Source organism: Drosophila elegans, unplaced genomic scaffold, assembly GCF_018152505.1.
Source record: "Drosophila elegans isolate 14027-0461.03 unplaced genomic scaffold, ASM1815250v1 contig_1, whole genome shotgun sequence".
Classification (NCBI taxonomy): domain Eukaryota; kingdom Metazoa; phylum Arthropoda; class Insecta; order Diptera; family Drosophilidae; genus Drosophila; species Drosophila elegans.
The window spans coordinates 813,341-835,022 of NW_024545461.1; the positions used below are offsets into that span (position 1 = coordinate 813,341).

At 38.8% G+C, this 21,682-nt stretch overlaps 1 protein-coding gene across 3 annotated transcripts in view; it reads right to left on the minus strand.

The window, feature by feature from the left end:
* Nucleotides 1-286: 286 nt before the first annotated feature.
* LOC108137776 (protein CEPU-1) overlaps nucleotides 287-21,682 on the minus strand; it is a 353,380-nt gene continuing 331,984 nt past the window's right edge. Inside the window, exons 5-6 of one of the 3 annotated variants that reach the window (XM_041710875.1) lie at nucleotides 498-666; nucleotides 287-440 (exon numbers count right to left, since the gene is read on the minus strand). In XM_041710875.1, the coding sequence (XP_041566809.1) occupies nucleotides 343-440; nucleotides 498-666 (267 nt within the window). In that variant the 3' untranslated portion in view covers nucleotides 287-342. The remainder of the gene's footprint in view (nucleotides 441-497; nucleotides 667-21,682) is intronic. The other 2 variants (XM_041710775.1, XM_041710769.1) reach the window with 2 other exon arrangements.

A 21,682-nucleotide genomic window follows, 5' to 3' on the forward strand; every position in this document is an offset into this window, starting at 1 on the left:
ATAAAATTAACTGCTAGTTTTACAAGGTTTTAAGAGCCTGCCGTTACTTTTCCCCTAAAGATAATATGTTCAATTCCCGTTTCTAGTTGTTGTCTGTTATCAGTTTTTGAGTTTTCGAGCTTAGGAAGAACTGTTAAACAGGCAAACAGATCAACTCAACTGATGATACTAAACAAGAATGTATAAACGCTATCTTTGACCTGTAAATTACTTTTCAATGACCACAATATACCACATTTTTTTAACACTGGAACAATAAATATTTGAATTATTTTAATTAAATATATATTCTTTTTCTCAAATGTGTAATCACAATGATAATTAATAACAAAATCATTGTACTTATAAAACTAAATAGATTAGAAATATAGGCAGAAATAACATATTTAGAAAGTCTGAAATTAAATTAGACGATTTTTGTACTGCTGCCGGATGATCACCTGGTAAAATGAATTTTCAATTAATGAAATTATTAAACCTTTTTTTTATGTATTTACCCTTTAAAATGTGAACATTTACAGACATTGGGTTTGCGTTTGATGGTAAGCAAGAATATTTTCCTGAATCAGCAATTCTTGCACGTTGAATCAATAGGTATGATGTTGTTATGTCTCCTTTTTCAGTTATTACGGACACACCTCCTCGTGGTGAATCATAGTTTATTTCCTGCAAACGATCATATATGAAGTAATTCCAACTAATTTAAATATACATGGTATATTATATCAATAAGCTTTGAATTTATATATAATTGATAAATACACGAACATTTTTAAAGATTTATTATTGTTTTTATTTCTTTTTCGCACCCAAGTAGTTTACCAATTCTACCACAAACGAGCTGTTTGCAGCCAGCTGCTCTGGCGCCATCTGACCTGGTGGTAAAGGAGCTTGAAGCTAATATAAAACAAGAAAGGAAGCAAACTTCGGTAAGCCGAAGTTCATATACCCTTGCAGCTATTGCAAAAATTAAATATTCTTGAAAACATTAAAATTATGATTGACTTGCGTAAATGTCTACATTGAAGCTATTTGAAGCTTATTTGATAGTTCCTATGACAGCTTTATGATATCGTTTTCCGATTTTAATAAAATTATAAGCGTAATTCTGAACTGTCAAATTATTAACTAATCATAAAGAATTTCCAGAAAAAAATTACAAAATAAAAAAGTTAAATTTTTTTTTTACTATTTTTATTGTTCCCATGGGAGCTTCAAGTTATAGTCGTCCGATTTTGATGAAATTTAAACCGTAATTCTTAAATATTTAACCCTTACTATATCTCGAAAAAACTAAAAAAAAATTAAAAAACACCAAAGTTATAATTTTTTTTATTTATTTTTCCGATTGTTCCTATGGGAGCTATATGATATAGTCGTCCGATTTTGATGAAATTTAAACCGTAAATCTGAAATATTTAAGCATTATTATATCTCGAAGAACATAAAAAAGAAATTAAAAAACACCAAAGCTATAATTTTTTTAAATTTATTTTTCCGATTGTTCCTATGGGAGCTATATGCTATATTCGTCCGATCCGGCTCGATCCCACTGAAATACTACCTATAATAGAAAGACAACTTTCGGGAAAGTTTCCTGTAGATAGCTTTAAAACTGAGAGACTAGTTTGCGGAGAAACGGACGGACAAACGGACAGACGGACGGACAGACGGACGGACAGACGGACATGGCTAGATAGACTCGTCTAGTGATGCTGATCAAGAATATATATACTTTATAGGGTCGGAGATGTCTCCTTCACTGCGTTGCAAACTTCTGTCAAATTTATTTTGCATTCGATTATCGCTTCCAAGTAGCTTTATATAAACAACTTGCTCGAATGTTCCGCCTTATTTCTTACTAGACCTGTGCTCCAGGGTAGCACCGATCTCTACTCATATCCATACAATGGCTGATGCCATATATATACCCGTACATTCCTGATCAGCATCACTGGGGGAGTCGATCTAGTCAGGCCCGTACGTCCGTCCGTCCGTCCGTTTCTACGCAAATGAAACATTCTCAAAAATTGTCTTCTTGTTGCAGGTATAAGCCGAAACGAGCCGGAAAAGACGTTTATAGCGTAAAGCTCCCATAGGGGCTGTTTATGCTCAATGTAAGGATCTGCAAAGTTAAAACTTCTTGATCGCTTGTGTTTAATACTGATTTTGTTGAATAAATTTAACGGTATTTTTATGAAATTGACTGGTACAAAAAGTGCTTTGGCTAACAAAGTAAGTGTAAAGAGAAATTGCAATTATAGATATACTTTAGGCAGTGTCAGCTAACCGTATTGTTTCGCTGATGTTTCGGCTGACCTACTGCCTGTTTTGTTATTTGTCTGTTATTCTTTTGATATTTAATACTCGGTCCACTTTCATGAGTGAAATATTAATTTAAATATGTTGGCCAGTGTATCTTAAAATTCTCCCAGCCGTTGAATAGCTGTTCAACCATTGTTGACATTGAAATTAAAATTGCGGGCATCGGGCTCCGGATGGGATGAGATGGTGAATTCTTTTGTATTAATTGTCACCTTCCTGGACTTCTAGATGATGTTTCCTTTCCGAACGGTGTATGCTGTTTTCAGCATGATTGATATTTCTAAGGCAACATAGGCAGCGATTTGATGGTGGTGCACAGTTGTAACATGGTGGGGAATCGTTTGATGATCAATTGTTCTCAAGTTTTGTTGAATTTCACGCAGCTCTTTATAGGCTGAAACGGTTGTTTGATCGTCGTAATTTTTGGGTGGCGTCGATGTTGATTGTACATAGTAGCTTACGTTACAAAGCCGACTAAACAATGAGCGTAACTCGCTGGAAATTGTTTTTATGCTGATGCTGGCATTTTGAGCAGTGTATCCAGGTGAAAGAAATAGTAACCCAGTCCTTTCTAGGTGTATCGTTGAGTGGGTAACGGGTTGCAAAGATCCAGTTGTTTGGTGAAGTTTTGACCCAAACCATGTCGGAAGTTGTTGCAATGATATCGCAATGCGTTGACGATTTGCTGTTGAATAATTTGAACTCCTAGAAGTATCGCGAATAGGTCGCTCTGGACAGTCTGATCAGTATGCAATAAGTCCTTTAAATATGATGGCTTGCTTGATGTCTATTCCTAATTTGGTGGTGGTGCTGTCAGATTTTAGAACGCAGTGATGAGGGATAAAATAATGCTCCTTGGGGATCTATATTGGATTTTTACCCTTCATGTGTCCTAATTTTTCATACTCTGCCATGAACTCGGCGAAGCCTTTCCAACTCCTGTTTTAGACCTCCGTTGAAGTCGGCTCTCATAGGGCTTTTTCGGGAGACCGATGCATTTCAATTGTTTCCAAACTTTCCAACGTCCATAACCATTTTATTAAATTGTTTGCCTCTTGTATAAAATTTATTGCGCAAACGGTAGAACCTTACCTTACCTTACCTCTTCGGCTACGATTCGGCCAAGCTTCGTATTTTGCAGTACTGGACCCTTGGGTGAGACGTGTTGCTGATTTAGTAATAGTAATGAATAATAGTGCTCTGCGCCCATGAGCAAGTCTATTTTCCACATTTGTCTAAGTTGGGATCAGCCAATGCGTATTCCTTAAATAACTTTGGTTTTTCCAACGGTAATGGTTGGTTGCTTCAATTCGATGTGCAAAACCACCATACCGTTACTTCACTAGAATATTGACGAGTCCGATACTAGTTTTTAGATTTTCGCCAATTCCTTCGATTCGTAATGTGGCATTGTGAACCTTCAACGTCAACATTGAAATTATTCGTTCAGTTAACAGATTAAACTTGTATCCAGAGTCAAGCAGAGCTCTGAAATTAGCGTGTTGCCCATTATTGGCTTGTACTGCTACCTTGTCTGTGGCGAGTAGGTTGTACTTATTGTTGCTCGCCGCACATACAGTTGGTGCTTGAGGTTCTGTAGATCCTGATGCGGTTCCAAGATGAAGTAGCGTGTGATGATTTTTCTTAAATTTGCAACACGCTCGACTGCGGCAATCTCTTATTTTGTAATCAATGCTAAAGCACTTGACACACATTTTCTGTTTCAGAACCCAATTTAATCGTTCGGATACCACTTTGGATTTGAATTTCTCATAGAATTAACATGAATGTTCTTTGACGCTGGTTGATGATGCGCACGTCAAATTTTTGGGTTTCGTCATTTTCTGAGATCTTTTTGTATTTAGAACTCGTATTCTTTATTTGTCATGTCCAGCTTATTTGACAACATAACGACAAGGAACTGATCCCAAGTCGAAACGTCAATGCCTAGGGAGGCGAGGGATTCTATAATAGTTAGATATAGCTTATATAATGTCTTGGCGCTGTCGCAACATGCGTTCTGGTGCAGGCTGTGGTCGCAAGCTTGTCATATGAGTCATCTTATAACTCCCATGCCTGCATATAGCTTTCTTCTTTTAGTTCTATTTGGCTTATCATTCTTTCAGCATTCCTGGATAATGAGGTTTTAAGGTACCACAGCTTTTTGATTGCGGGCATTTTTGTTTCATAAACCATGCATAAAAACAGATCGAAAAACTGTCTCCATTTTAACAATTCCGTCGAATTTTGGGATGTTGATTCGGGCTGCTACACCTCCTCCTGTAATTTCCCCTAGGCTTCTTTGTTATACCCTTTTTCGATTTGGTCTTCGAATTCCTCGTAAATGGACTTCATTTACTTGTGTCCACAACGATTTTATACAGTCATTAGAGGCTTGCCCTTTTAAGGATTCGATTACCTCTCCTTGTCGACGGCACAGTCAGGCTAGCATTTTGTCACTGATTTCCGCTGCCAGGCTGGCAATTTCCGATCGAATTTTGTGATCTGATGCTCTGACTCGTGCCTTGCATCAATATTGAAAATTTAATACTGTTTTGTATCAACAACGCGAAAACTTGTGACTGCAGTAGTTCGACGATGTTAAATTGCGAATTTGTGAAAAACTATTTCGAAAGCGCGACGAAAAGGAGTGGCTACGATGATGTTCGATTGATCACTGACTATTATATTTCAATAATTTCTCTTAGAACCTAACTTATGCTACGGTGGCGAGAGACGAGGCGAATTCGCCAGAGCGAACGGACGAAAGATTTATTGGCTCCCGCTCTCGCCCTACAACTAGTGATTTAAATACAAGCGGCAAGTGCGCAAACACCGCCCCCTCTGAAGGGACGACGTCCTTCAGCCCAGAACGGGCAACAGGGCCAGTCGGTGGACAGCTCGCCGATATTCCCCGTCCTGCGTCCTGACGTCCGCCACGCGAATGTTGCTATCGGCGCCGGCGTGCACCGCTACCACTCGTCCAATCCTCCACTGCTGGGGCGGAAGGTTGTCTTCTGCGACGACGACGAGCGCTCACACGACGAGGTTGGGCTCCCCCTGGTGCCACTTGGACCGCTGCTGGAGGCTGGAGATGTACTCCCGGGACCATCGCTGCCAAAACCTGTGCCTGAGAGACGAGATACCTCGCCATCGTCGCAAGCAGGTCAGGCTGATCTGGTCCGGGAGCGCTGCTGATGGTGGAGCCAGAAGAGGGCCACCGATGAGCAGATGCCCGGGGGTCAGGGCCTCGCCGTCGTTCGGGTCGCTGCTTAGAGCTCCGAGGGGCCTGGAGTTGAGCACGGCCTCCACGCTGGTGAACAGAGTTCCGAGCTCCGCCACGGTCAAGAGGTCTTGGCCTACCGTTCGAAGGAACAGGTGCTTTGCAGACTTCACACCTGCCTTCCATACTCCGCCGAAGTTCGGTGATCTGGGTGACGACTCACGAACCTTTGAAATGCCAACAAGATCGCATCAGTGGTTAGGTCAGACACTAATTCTAAGTGGACCGCTTTGGACGCAAAACAGACAAACAAGGCCACGTACGACTTGTACGGTGGCTTACTACGGATACGATACGTTGTGCTGAAGGGACCACAAAAATCAACGCCACAAATATTGAACGGGCGGAGAGCTCGAAGTCTATCTGCTGGCAAGTTTCCCATAATTTGCGTCAAGAGTTGCGGCTTACTTACGTCGTCCCTGAATTCGTGAAATTGGATAACTTCGACAATTTTATCAAAAGCGAAATCCAGTTCTCTTGGCGAAATACTTTTTTCAAAGGGCTTCGATACCTTTCTGCACCTTTGAATAAAACGAAAAACCCACACGAAAACTCTCAGAAGCTTCAGGTGCGACGAAAAGGACTCTATTTTCTGAAGCACATAATTTGGCTCTGGGCTGACTACGAGAGCTATTGCCGATTTGCGTAGCTCCATCGACATTACATGAGCCGGCAGTTCGAAATGTTTATTTACAGGCCAATTATTTTCTGAGTCTAGCAAGAACGAAGGCCCACCGAACCATATGGACGTTGGTAGCTCCTCTACGTTACATCCTCGGGACACTATGTCTGCTGGGTTGACTTTCGTGGGAACGTGTCTCCTGAATTTCTGCAACCCGGTTCGAAATAAAAACCGACAACGACGAGGGATGGGTTTTAATCAAGTGTAAAGTGATCTCGGAGTCTGTCCACAGGAAAACATTCTCAATGGGAGAATTTGGCAATGCCCTGACACGATTATAGAGATCTGCTAAAAGGTGAGCTGCACACAGCTCAAGGCGAGGCAAAGTATTCGTCTTGAGGGGAGCTACTTTCGATTTGGCGGTTAATAAAGACACTTTCAAACCTTCAGCAGTTTGAGTCCGAACGTAGATTCACGCTCCATACGCTCGCATGGAAGCGTCAGCGAAACCATGTGTTTAAATCGGGACTTGTGGATCTGTGTTGACGAATCGCGATACCTTAATTTTAGGCAGTTGCAGAAGCGTCGCTTTAAACGTCTTCCACGACGTGAGCAACTGCATCGGTAGCGACTCGTCCCAATCTAATTTTCGAAGCCACAGTTCCTGCAACAACATCTTTGCCTTTGTGACCAAAGGACACAAGAGGCCGAGTGGGTCGAAAAGTCGAGCAGTCACCGACAAAATATTTCGTTTTGTCGCGCGAAGATCCAGGAAAGAGTCATCCAACCGAAATTGAAAGTAATCTTTAACCGGTAACCAAACCACGCCAAGGGTCTTGGTTACGTCTGAGTCTGCCATAAGTGGCATTACAGCGCTATCAGATGCGGATAACTCTGGGCAGTTTGAAAGCCACTTTGCCAAATCAAAGCCTGCCTCTTGCAAGATCCGAGAAACTTCGTCTCGAAGGCTTTGCAGGTCCTCAACGCATCCGGCGCCAGTCAAAAAATCGTCAACATAAAAATCATTCTGAATAACGTTTGCGGCTTTTGGATGAGTTGCTTGCGACATCTCTCCTAGCCGCATTAAACACCGAATCGCCAAAAAGGGTGCTGGCGAAGTTCTAATGTAACGGTGTTCAACTTAAAGAATTTCAGGGACTCAGAAGGATCTCGTCTCCATACTATGAGCTGGAAGTTACGATCAGCTTCGTCCACCATCACTTGGCGATACATCTTTTTGACGTCGGCCGCAAGGGCAAACTTATGCAATCTAAACCGAAGCAGAGTCGAGTACAGCTCCTCTTGAATAGTTGGGCCTACCATCAAGATGTCATTCAACGCTACCTGCGTAGAAGTACGGCTCGATGCATAGAAAACAACCCTCAACTTAGTTGAAGTACTTTGTGGCCGTAAAACACATTGGTGCGGAATGAAATAGTGCGGAGTATTCGGAATTTTGTCATTGGGGGAGGACATGTGGCCCTGTGAAACATATTCCTCCATGAATTCAATATACATCTTCTTCAGCAAAGGGTCCTTTGACAATTTCCTTTCTAGCGACAAAAATCTACGTTTCGCAACTCCGTATGACGAACCAAGAGTATTTGGGTCAGATTTAAACGGCAAACGAACCGAAAATCTACCGGACGACAATCTTTGAGTATTTTTCTCAAAGTGTTGTTGACAGAGATGTTGCTCAGGAGTATGGACTTTAGCCTTGGGCGGCAAGTCCTCCACAGACCAAAATTTCTGCAGGGTTGTGTCAATTGACTCCAACGCTGCCTCCTGGCAGCTGAGATGTACAATTTTTTTAGCGTTTTTATTATTTTCAGAGGCACATCTGCCTGACACTATCCAGCCGAGAACTGTCTTTTATAAGATGGGGAATTCAGGCCCCTGCTTTATCTGGCCAATAGATTAAAGTTCAAAGAATGTTTCAGCGCCGGTAAGCATATCTATTTTTTGGGGCTTGAAGAAGAATGGATCTGTGATGTGAGAAATTGCACACTCTACATCTGTTCGATTTGCTCATTTTGACCGAGTGACCCTTTCTTAAGCAGTTAATGCATAAGGGTGCTCTTTTAGCGAAATCGAATCGTTGCTGAACTGTTAGGGCTGCGAAGGAAGCACAGTTTCCAATCTGATGTTCAGCTGAGTTGCAATACATGCATTGAACACAGTCGTTCTGGCAGCGACAAACGAAAAACTTCTACTTTTATTCTTCTGCTTAGTTAGATTGGGTCTGCTGAACAGTTTTGGGGCTTGGAAGCCTGTAGAAGGGCTTGTTCGAGCTCTCTTATAAAATAAAAAGAAAACAAAAAGAAATCCCGAAAAGTAGGCAGTATAGCTTAGATCTTATAGTCAGAATGCTAGCTGGTACCAAGTACAGCCCATCATGATCAGGTGGCGCCCTCTAACGCGGGAACCCGAACTTTGTCGTACTGGCAACGCAACAAATGCAATCAGCTGAGTAGAATACAGTGGTCTGTGGTCAATATCAATTTTGACAGAGCTATATTTCCGTTTTGGGGTAACTTGCTAAGCTCACGGCTTTAGCTTATTCTTTTCGATTTCCACCGCCAACGATACAAGTTGTCTGAAATAAATTTTCTCCAACAAGCAGACCGACCTCGTGGTTTGGTTATTTGGTTAGAAATATAAACCGTGAGTAACCATCAATCAAAAGAAAAAGCAACGAAACATTATTAGTGCTTTTATTTAATTTTGTTTAAAGAAATATATTCGAATAACGCAACACGCGTTTAACGGTGGCTGAATACAGTGAACTATCAGAGGCCGATTCGGATGCTGGCTTAGCACCACCATATTCCTCCTGAGACCGCGCCTAACCTAAACCGCACTGGCTTACAATACTGCCCAGTGGCCATAACGTATCACTGCCTAACAGCCGTAGCCCGATCAACAGCTACACAGCAGCCAAATTCGGAGCAACAGCCAGTACAGCAGAGCAGGTGCAGCAATAGCAGGGCTTACCAGCAGCCCGAATAAGCCCCGATACCCAGTGGAAATAGAGCAGGTGCAGCAAACCCAGGGCTATCTTCAGCAGCTATACTAAAGCCTAGATAGGCCCAACAAGCTGTCCAATGTAGAGCAGCAGCCGCAGCAGCATCAGCAGAAGCTGTTGCTACTCATCCTAACCCTACCTCAACATAAATCTAATGCATGTTGTTGCTATATTTTTCTCAGTTTTATAAGGAAAAAATCTACCTAGTATGATTATAAATATTCGATAAAAAAATGTAATAATTGTAAATTAGAGTCCTTAATTTTCTGTGGTTTTTTTTTTAAAGATATTAGAGAGAAAAATGATAGGCAAAGAGATCAACGTTAATGCTGCGAACCGGTGAAAATTTACAGTGAAAAAAAATATAAATAAAATCTTGGCGAAATAAATTTATGCTAGTAAATGTGTAATCCCGCAGTTTAAACGCGCAAATTTTATAAAATGCATATCTAAAATGTTAACGAGAGAAAAAAAAAAATTAACAAATTAAAAGTAAACAATGTTGCTGAATCAAAACTAAAACATTGTTGACTAAAATTAAACCCGACGACCATATAACTAAATAAACATGTACAAGAAGTCGCCGCTGCCAAAGATCTTTCGCCGCCGGAGTTAATCGACTGTAAGTTACCTTTATCATACCTTGTTTCATTATTTCCTTTATTTAGTTATTTCGTCACTGGTCAAACCGCATAAAATTTATTATGTTTTGTTTTGAATATGCATATTTGAGCGTTTACGCTGTGTTGCTGACCGTTGCTTGCAGTTCTAAAGCTCTGTTTTAATAAACGAGAGCAGATACAAAAGTTTTTCCTTAAGATTTGCACGCGCAGTCACTTATAAATTTAAACCCTTAAATATTTACAATGATCATCTACTATTTACCTATATGAGATTTTTATATAAATTTATATATATATAGCAATTATTATTTAAATACATTAATCCCGTTCTCTTTCAGCAACTTTGAACTCTTTGCAAATTTTCGATAAGAAAAAAAAAAAAAAGAAAAAATGAAATGAATTAATTAGACAGTTTTTTTTTTTAGGTATGTAAATAAAACCGAATTTTTTTTTGACAAGCACTAATTTAAAAAAAAAACTATTTTTTTTAAAGGAAAAAAATAAATAAATAAAATCGAAATGATAGAGAGCTTTTTGTTAGAAATAAAATTTACCCATATTTAAAAATTCTTTATAGTATTGTTTAAAAATTTAAAACCACAAATATGAAAAAGTTATATGAAAACAGTTTATTTTTCTAATGTGAAATAATATTAAAATAAACAAATTTATCACAGAATAAGCTTGTATGAAACAACAACAAACATATCTCAGCCCATATGAAAGGGATAATTCGTAATTATAATTTGTAATAAAAAAAAATGAATTTTAACTAAGTTTCTCCTTATCCGGGGATCATGGAAGTCGAGTGTCGTTTAAAAAGTGGTTGGTAGTCACTCCAAGGGATCCTGAAGAGGAAATGTTGGACCATTAGGATCATGGTAGGGTGGGCACTTCGCCTTCTTGGCGTAGTAAAAGGAGTGATGTTTTGGCAAGTGTATCTCTCACGTTTTGTTTTGTTTTCGTATTCTATTCTTTCTTCAACCCTTCTTTTTTTATTTTTTTTTTCTCTAGCTTCCCCAATGTACCCAAATGAATAGTACGCGAATTTTAATTTATTTTTACTAGCATACGAGCCTTATAACGTGGCGGTTTTCTTTTCTTTGTTAACCCACCCCATGCCGACCAGACAAATGAAAAGCCGAGGATGTCGCGTACTCCGCAAACACGTTAATTTTTTTCCACCAGCTCTTTCTTAATAGATCGTTATATGCTACAGAAATAATTATGGCGCCCAACGTGTGAGGCCCGACCTTGGCTGGCCCCGATATAGAATAAAATAGTCAACTTCATCAACCAGTGCGTAATTTTCATAAACCACTGGAGACTGAAAATATGGTCAGATTTATTACTTTTCTTTACCTTTTTTAACCAAAACAAAACTATTTGCACCTTGACTTTGATTTAACATGTATCTGGATTAGCGTACTATTAATATAGAAACGTTCCGAACAATTTTAATTTCGATGAGTTATTAAAGAGAAAACAGCTAAATCAAGTAGGAACCTGCGATTGGATGTGGATATTTAAGAAGATTTCTATCACCTGCCACGCAGCAAAATAAAAACTCTAATAGACTTTGGAAGTACAACAGGATTAGATACACTTTTATAATAAGAGTTCTACCGGTTCTTACAGTATTCTCGAAAGGTGCTTAGGGTTTCCAAAACGCTGCTTTAAGATACGAACTAATCTCTTGCCAGGACTATTAACTTGGATCTAGATGGATATTAGTGGCAGTACCGCTTTGGAATTTTTGTTTTTTTGTTCAATTTAGTTATTGCAGGTTGCAAACAAGTAAAAAGCGTAACAGAGGTGTGCCAGAGTAGAAGCGTTAGTTAGTAGCTTTTAACGTTTTGGATCACACTTTTGTACGAACGTTGGATTGTCTGCAATAGTTAAACCTAATTTTTGTTCGTTACTCTTGATACACATGCTTAAACAATTACGATTACTAAACACGAAGATTGTTTTGATTCCCGGAAAATCATTTGTAATTTAAAAAGAAAAAAAAACTTTTTAAATAGTGAGTTATCTTTTTGATTAATTATAAGAAAAATTAATGATTATTAAGAAATGTTAGGTGAAGACGAACCAACAGAAGATATTTCCGTCACGGCAAATGGTGACTGCTTTATTTGTCTAAGAGGAATTGAATACGCTGCTCAGTTATTATCTGCTAACTGTGGTCATACTTTTCATCGAGTTTGTTTTAACACAAAGGTTCGAAATCATAAAAATTGTCCTGTGTGTAAAGCAGATTTAAAATCCGGTAGTGAAAGTGCAAGTAGACCATCGAGTGCATTGGGTAGGTGTCAGATTGATTTGAGCAAGGAACTAGCAGGAAATCCTATTACAGACGACTTTAACATGGAAGAGTTACAGCAAGCCGTTAAGGAATCTAATAAAAGAACGGAAGCTTTAGCAGAAACTATTAGCGCTGGGTTTCAACGAATGTTAACTCTTTTGGAAAACCAAAAGCAAGCCTCAGATGCTGGTAATAGGCTAATAGAGAGTGATGAGCAGCTTCAAGAAAGAGGGAACTTCATTGCAGCAGGACATTCTTCGGCTACAGGAAATCTTCCTCCAATAGAAAGTAGGCCTGTAGCAGAAAATTCAACTCCAGTAGGAAATCGTTCTACAATAGGAAATGAGTCCGAAGCTAGGTTTTTGCATATGAATACAGATTTAAGACCAGATCGTATTAGCCAGATAATGATAAACTGGAAACTGCGTTTCTCAGGTCGGTCAAACATGTCGATTGATGAATTTATATATCGACTTGAAGCCCTTACCTATCAAACTCTAAATGGTAACTTTGATCTAATATCTCGCTACATAAGCAATATATTAGACGGAAGTGCTAATGACTGGTTTTGGCGTTATCACAAAAGCGTTCAACTAAGTCAGGGTCAATTTGCGTGCCGCTTTGAGAGCTCAATTTTAAGACGAACTTACGGATCTCAACATTCGCTCAGCAATAGATCGACGTAAGCAGAGGGAAAACGAATCGTTTGATGAATTCTATGAGTCGATCGTATTGTTGGCCGATAAACTTTCGGTTCCATTGTCGGACCTAGCATTGTTGGAAACTTTACGGGCTAATTTGCTGCCTCAAATTCAACATGAACTTCTGTATGAAAAAGTGACTAGCACAGCACACCTACGTCACTTAGTTAGAACTCGTGAGGTATTTATGCTGAGCTTGACAAAGAATAAACCTACATCGCAAAGGTCACAACTTCCTGTACGACGTACCATTCACGCTGTAGAAACGCATGGCGATTGCGAAGAGGATATCAGCGATGAAGACGAGAGTCTTGAGGCAGCAGCCATTAATTTGACTTGCTGGAACTGTCGAGCGAAAGGCCATCGATACCAAGATTGCCTTTGCGAACGGCAGGTGTTTTGTTACGGCTGTGGTCAGCCTGATACTTATAAACCATCCAGTACGAAATTAACCGGCTCAAAAAACTTAGTAGATCGTGCACCAGTGGCAAGTGCACGGAAGAAACAAACAGCGAATATGACTCAGACGGATTTGTAGAGCCACCTCAATCTACAAAAACTTAAGGGTAAACTTAATGTAGACGTCACTTATCGAGAGACAACAAAGCGACTAAATTTATATATCGTTCCGTCACTTGTTCAGTCGTTATATTTAGGCATTGACTTTTGGACTGCATTTGATATGTTACCGTCTGGATTGTCAGTCCGAGACGGTATTGCTAGCGTAGCATGTCCGAGTGTAGAAGAAGCTGTTGCTGTTTCGCAACGAAATTTAACAGAGCACCAGCGTACTTTATTAGAAAAAGCTATTCAATCATTTCCATCATTTTCTGAAAAGGGTCTGGGTAAAACAAATTTGTTGCATCACGAAATAGATGTAGGTAGTACAAACCCCATTAAGCAACGACATTATCCAGTTTCCCCTGCTATCGAAAAACTTATGTATGAGGAAATAGATCGTATAGGCCTTGGAGTCATTGAAGAATCCAATAGTTCGTGGTCTTCGCCAGTTGTGATCGTAAGAAAGCCCGGCAAGGTGCACCTCTGTATAGATTGTCGTAAAGTCAATGAGGTGACACGAAAGGATTCTTATCCTATGCCACTAATAGAGGGTATCTTAAGTCGTCTACCAGTCGTCTGAGTACATCACTAGCCTGGACCAAAAAGACGCGTATTGGCAAATACCACCCGACCCTGATTCTAAAGACAAAACCGCCTTTACAGTTCCCGGGAGACCTTTATATCAATTTAAAGTCATGCCTTTCGGCCTTGCGAATGCCCCTTCAACGATGTCAAAGTTAATGGATCGCATAATCCCAGCCTACCTTCGAAATGAGGTATTCATTTATCTGGATGACCTCCTTATAATTTTCTGACACTTTTGAGCACCACATAAAGGTGTTGCGCGAAATTGCAGAAGCATTGGAGAAAGCAGGTCTTACCATAAACGTTCAAAAAAGTCGATTTTGTGTACCTGAAGTTAATTATTTAGGCCACATTGTCGGTCATGGGACCATAGTCATGGACGTTGTGAAGATTGAAGCCATTAAAGAGTACCCCACACCACAGTCGTTAAAACAACTTCTTAGGTTTTTAGGTATGACCGGGTGGTACAGTAAGTTTATTGAGAATTATGCTTCAATAACTTCTCCGCTTACAGATTCCTTAAAAAATAAGAAAACATTTACGTGGTCTAGTGCAGCGGAGCAAGCATTTCAGGATCTAAAAGCAGCAATGTGTAAAGCTCCTGTTTTTCATATGCCAGATTATTCACAACCATTTAATATACATTGTGATGCTAGTCACACGGGAGTTGGGGGAGTTTTGATGCAAGTTAACCAAGAAGGAGATGAAATTCCAATAGCATTTATGTCACGAAAACTTAATGATTGTCAGCGAAGCTATTCCGTAACGGAAAAAGAATGCTTAGCGGCCATTCTGAGCATAAAAAAATTTCGAGCATACGTAGAAGGACATACCTTTACGGTAATACCCGACCATGCTTCACTAAAGTGGCTGATGTCGCAATCCGATCTAAGTAGCCGCTTAGCGAGATGGGCACTCAAGCTACAAGGATATAGTTTTACCATTCAGCACAGAAAGGGTACTAGGAACGTAGTTCCCGATGCATTATCACGGACGTTTACTGAGGATTTATCTAGTTTAGAAATCGAAAACTTCATAGATCTCTGTTCACCACAATTTCAATCAAAACAATATCAAGAACTAAGAGCAAAGCTAATGCAAGCTGAAAAGCAGTTTCCGGATATCAAAGTCGTGAAGGATTGCATTTATAGAAGGACAGAGCATGCGTCTAAAACACTGAAAAGGATTAGACGACACTATGTTTGGCCAAATTTAGTTAATGATGTTAAAGATGACGTCAACAATTGTGCAGTGTTTAAAACTACTAAGCATGCCAACTATGTTCTTAGACCTCCTCTGGCTAAGACAGGTGAAACCCAGAGGTTGTTTCAGAAACTATATATTGACTACCTAGGCCCTTATCCTCGATCAAAATCAGGATATGTAGGAATTTTTGTGGTCCTTGACAACTTTACAAAGTTTCCATTTCTAAGGTAGTTAAAAACTTCACAGCCGAAGCTATTCTAAAGTATCTAGAGGAAGACTTATTCCATTGTTTTGGAATACCTGAAGTTATCGTGTCCGACAACGGAGTACAATTTAAATCCAAAATTTTCAATAACTTGCTTAAAAAGTACGGCATACAGCATGCTTACACCGCTGTGCATGCTCCTCAAGGTAACGCGTCAGAGAGGGTTAACCGTAGCATTATCTCTGGAATCAAAGCTTATGTTCATCCAGATCAATCCAATTGGAATGTCAAATTTAGTAGCATATGCTGTTCGCTTAGATCCAGTTGGCATTCAGCTGTTAACAACACACCTTATCGCCTAGCTTTTGGTCAGCATATGATTACAGAAGGTTCTACATATAAAATACTAAGAGAACTGGATCTGTTAGAGGATCGGGCTATTCAAGTCAGTCGAGATGATTCAGTCGATATGTTTAGGGGAGATGCAGTGAAAGCTATGAGGCAACAGCAACGTCGGAATGAAAAATCGTATAATTTGAGAAGCCGAGAAGTGTCATATACTGTTGGCCAGAAGGTGTACAGAAGAAATTTTCAACAAAGCAAGTTTGTGAAAGGTTTTAATACCAAGCTAGCGCCAACGTTTGTGAAAGCTAGAATAAGAAGGAAACTAGGTACAACCTATTACGAACTCGAAGACCTCCAAGGAAAATCAATAGGAAAGTACCACGCAAAAGACATAAAGCAGTGATAAATGTTGGCTCTCCAAGCGAGTATCGCTCATTGTGTGTTTATACCTCCCAAGTGCGATTTTAGCGGTGGGGACTTGTAGAAGGGCTTGTTCGAGTTCTCTTATAAAATAAAAAGAAAACAAAAAGAAATCCCGAAAAGTCGAGAACTGTCTTTTATAAGATGGGGAATAAAGCCCCCCCTTTTTTTGGCCAAAAAAAAAAAATTAAAAAAAAATTTCAGCGCCGGTAAAAAAATATATTTTTTGGGGTTAAAAAAAAAAAAAAATGGGGAGGGAAAAAAAAAAAAAAAAAAACTTCTGTTAGTTTCATTTATTTAAAAAAAACCCCCCATAAAAAAAAAAAAAAAAAAAGGGAGTTTTTTAAAAAAAAAAAAAAGTGGTAGAAAAGTGAGGGGGGGGAAAGAAAGGCCAATATAAAATAAAATTTAAAAAAAAAAAAAAAAAAAAAAAAAAAAAAAAAAAACCGGGGAACAAAAAAAAAAAAAAACTAAACTTCCTTTCCTTCGGTTAATTAAATGGGGGGGGCTGAAAAGGGGGGGGGGGGGGGGGGAGAAGGGCTTGTTCGAGCTCTCTTATAAAATAAAAAGAAAACAAAAAGAAATCCCGAAAAGTAGGCAGTATAGCTTAGATCTTATAGTCAGAATGCTAGCTGGTACCAAGTGCAGCCCATCATGATCAGGTGGCGCCCTCTAACGCGGGAACCCGAACTTTGTCGTACTGCCAACGCAACAAATGCAATCAGCTGAGTAGAATACAGTGGTCTGTGGTCAATATCAATTTTGACAGAGCTATATTTCCGTTTTGGGGTAACTTGCTAAGCTCACGGCTTTAGCTTATTCTTTTCGATTTCCACCGCCAACGATACAAGTTGTCTGAAATAAATTTTCTCCAACAAGCAGACCGACCTCGTGGTTTGGTTATTTGGTTAGAAATATAAACCGTGAGTAACCATCAATCAAAAGAAAAAGCAACGAAACATTATTAGTGCTTTTTTTAATTTTGTTTAAAGAAATCTATTCGAATAACGCAACACGCGTTTAACGGTGGCTGAATACAGTGAACTATCAGAGGCCGATTCGGATGCTGGCTTAGCACCACCATATTCCTCCTGAGACCGCGCCTAACCTAAACCGCACTGGCTTACAATACTGCCCAGTGGCCATAACGTATCACTGCCTAACAGCCGTAGCCCGATCAACAGCTACACAGCAGCCAAATTCGGACCAACAGCCAGTACAGCAGAGCAGGTGCAGCAATAGCAGGGCTTACCAGCAGCCCGAATAAGCCCCGATACCCAGTGGAAATAGAGCAGGTGCAGCAAACCCAGGGCTATCTTCAGCAGCTATACTAAAGCCTAGATAGGCCCAACAAGCTGTCCAATGTAGAGCAGCAGCCGCAGCAGCATCAGCAGAAGCTGTTGCTACTCATCCTAACCCTACCTCAACATAAATCTAATGCACGTTGTTGCTATATTTTTCTCAGTTTTATAAGGAAAAAATCTACCTAGTATGATTATAAATATTCGATAAAAAAATGTAATAATTGTAAATTAGAGTCCTTAATTTTCTGTGGTTTTTTTTTAAGATATTAGAGAGAAAAATGATAGGCAAAGAGATCAACGTTAATGCTGCGAACCGGTGAAAATTTACAGTGAAAAAAAATATAAATAAAATCTTGGCGAAATAAATTTAGTGCTAGTAAATGTGTAATCCCGCAGTTTAAACGCGAAAATTTTATAAATTGCATATCTAAAATGTTAACGAGAGAAAAAAAAATTAACAAATTAAAAGTAAACAATGTTGCCGAATCAAAACTAAAACATTGTTGACTAAAATTAAACCCGACGACCATATAACTAAATAAACATGCACAAGAAGTCGCCGCTGCCAAAGATCTTTCGCCGCCGGAGTTAATCGACTGTAAGTTACCTTTATCATACCTTGTTTCATTATTTCCTTTATTTAGTTATTTCGTCACTGGTCAAACCGCATAAAATTTATTATGTTTTGTTTTGAATATGCATATTTGAGCGTTTACGCTGTGTTGCTGACCGTTGCTTGCAGTTCTAAAGCTCTGTTTTAATAAACGAGGGCAGATACAAAAGTTTTTCCTTAAGATTTGCACGCGCAGTCACTTATAAATTTAAACCCTTAAATATTTACAATGATCATCTACTATTAACCTATATGAGATTTTTATATAAATTTATATATATATAGCAATTATTATTTAAATACATTAATCCCGTTCTCTTTCAGCAACTTTGAACTCTTTGCAAATTTTCGATAAGAAAAAAAAAAAAAAGAAAAAATGAAATGAATTAATTAGACAGTTTTTTTTTTTAGGTATGTAAATAAAACCGAATTTTTTTTTGACAAGCACTAATTTAAAAAAAAAAACTATTTTTTTTAAAGGAAAAAAATAAATAAATAAAATCGAAATGATAGAGAGCTTTTTGTTAGAAATAAAATTTACCCATATTTAAAAATTCTTTATAGTATTGTTTAAAAATTTAAAACCACAAATATGAAAAAGTTATATGAAAACAGTTTATTTTTCTAATGTGAAATAATATTAAAATAAACAAATTTATCACAGAATAAGCTTGTATGAAACAACAACAAACATATCTCAGCCCATATGAAAGGGATAATTCGTAATTATAATTTGTAATAAAAAAAAATGAATTTAACTAAGTTTCTCCTTATCCGGGGATCATGGAAGTCGAGTGTCGTTTAAAAAGTGATTGGTAGTCACTCCAAGGGATCCTGAAGAGGAAATGTTGGACCATTAGGATCATGGTAGGGTGGGCACTTCGCCTTCTTGGCGTAGTAAAAGGAGTGATGTTTTGGCAAGTGTATCTCTCACGTTTTGTTTTGTTTTCGTATTCTATTCTTTCTTCAACCCTTCTTTTTTTATTTTTTTTCTCTAGCTTCCCCAATGTACCCAAATGAATAGTACGCGAATTTTAATTTATTTTTACTAGCATACGAGCCTTATAACGTGGCGGTTTTCTTTTCTTTGTTAACCCACCCCATGCCGACCAGACAAATGAAAAGCCGAGGATGTCGCGTACTCCGCAAACACGTTAATTTTTTTCCACCAGCTCTTTCTAATAGATCGTTATATGCTACAGAAATAATTATGGCGCCCAACGTGTGAGGCCCGACCTTGGCTGGCCCCGATATAGAATAAAATAGTCAACTTCATCAACCAGTGCGTAATTTTCATAAACCACTGGAGACTGAAAATATGGTCAGATTTATTACTTTTCTTTACCTTTTTTAACCAAAACAAAACTATTTGCACCTTGACTTTGATTTAACATGTATCTGGATTAGCGTACTATTAATATAGAAACGTTCCGAACAATTTTAATTTCGATGAGTTATTAAAGAGAAAACAGCTAAATCAAGTAGGAACCTGCGATTGGATGTGGATATTTAAGAAGATTTCTATCACCTGCCACGCAGCAAAATAAAAACTCTAATAGACTTTGGAAGTACAACAGGATTAGATACACTTTTATAATAAGAGTTCTACCGGTTCTTACAGTATTCTCGAAAGGTGCTTAGGGTTTCCAAAACGCTGCTTTAAGATACGAACTAATCTCTTGCCAGGACTATTAACTTGGATCTAGATGGATATTAGTGGCAGTACCGCTTTGGAATTTTTGTTTTTTTGTTCAATTTAGTTATTGCAGGTTGCAAACAAGTAAAAAGCGTAACAGAGGTGTGCCAGAGTAGAAGCGTTAGTTAGTAGCTTTTAACGTTTTGGATCACACTTTTGTACGAACGTTGGATTGTCTGCAATAGTTAAACCTAATTTTTGTTCGTTACTCTTGATACACATGCTTAAACAATTACGATTACTAAACACGGAGATTGTTTTGATTCCCGGAAAATCATTTGTAATTTAAAAAGAAAAAAAAAACTTTTTAAATAGTGAGTTATCTTTTTGATTAATTATAAGAAAAATTAATGATTATTAAGAAATGTTAGGTGAAGACGAACCAACAGAAGATATTTCCGTCACGGCAAATGGTGACTGCTTTATTTGTCTAAGAGGAATTGAATACGCTGCTCAGTTATTATCTGCTAACTGTGGTCATACTTTTCATCGAGTTTGTTTTAACACAAAGGTTCGAAATCATAAAAATTGTCCTGTGTGTAAAGCAGATTTAAAATCCGGTAGTGAAAGTGCAAGTAGACCATCGAGTGCATTGGGTAGGTGTCAGATTGATTTGAGCAAGGAACTAGCAGGAAATCCTATTACAGACGACTTTAACATGGAAGAGTTACAGCAAGCCGTTAAGGAATCTAATAAAAGAACGGAAGCTTTAGCAGAAACTATTAGCGCTGGGTTTCAACGAATGTTAACTCTTTTGGAAAACCAAAAGCAAGCCTCAGATGCTGGTAATAGGCTAATAGAGAGTGATGAGCAGCTTCAAGAAAGAGGGAACTTCATTGCAGCAGGACATTCTTCGGCTACAGGAAATCTTCCTCCAATAGAAAGTAGGCCTGTAGCAGAAAATTCAACTCCAGTAGGAAATCGTTCTACAATAGGAAATGAGTCCGAAGCTAGGTTTTTGCATATGAATACAGATTTAAGACCAGATCGTATTAGCCAGATAATGATAAACTGGAAACTGCGTTTCTCAGGTCGGTCAAACATGTCGATTGATGAATTTATATATCGACTTGAAGCCCTTACCTATCAAACTCTAAATGGTAACTTTGATCTAATATCTCGCTACATAAGCAATATATTAGACGGAAGTGCTAATGACTGGTTTTGGCGTTATCACAAAAGCGTTCAACTAAGTCAGGGTCAATTTGCGTGCCGCTTTGAGAGCTCAATTTTAAGACGAACTTACGGATCTCAACATTCGCTCAGCAATAGATCGACGTAAGCAGAGGGAAAACGAATCGTTTGATGAATTCTATGAGTCGATCGTATTGTTGGCCGATAAACTTTCGGTTCCATTGTCGGACCTAGCATTGTTGGAAACTTTACGGGCTAATTTGCTGCCTCAAATTCAACATGAACTTCTGTATGAAAAAGTGACTAGCACAGCACACCTACGTCACTTAGTTAGAACTCGTGAGGTATTTATGCTGAGCTTGACAAAGAATAAACCTACATCGCAAAGGTCACAACTTCCTGTACGACGTACCATTCACGCTGTAGAAACGCATGGCGATTGCGAAGAGGATATCAGCGATGAAGACGAGAGTCTTGAGGCAGCAGCCATTAATTTGACTTGCTGGAACTGTCGAGCGAAAGGCCATCGATACCAAGATTGCCTTTGCGAACGGCAGGTGTTTTGTTACGGCTGTGGTCAGCCTGATACTTATAAACCATCCAGTACGAAATTAACCGGCTCAAAAAACTTAGTAGATCGTGCACCAGTGGCAAGTGCACGGAAGAAACAAACAGCGAATATGACTCAGACGGATTTGTAGAGCCACCTCAATCTACAAAAACTTA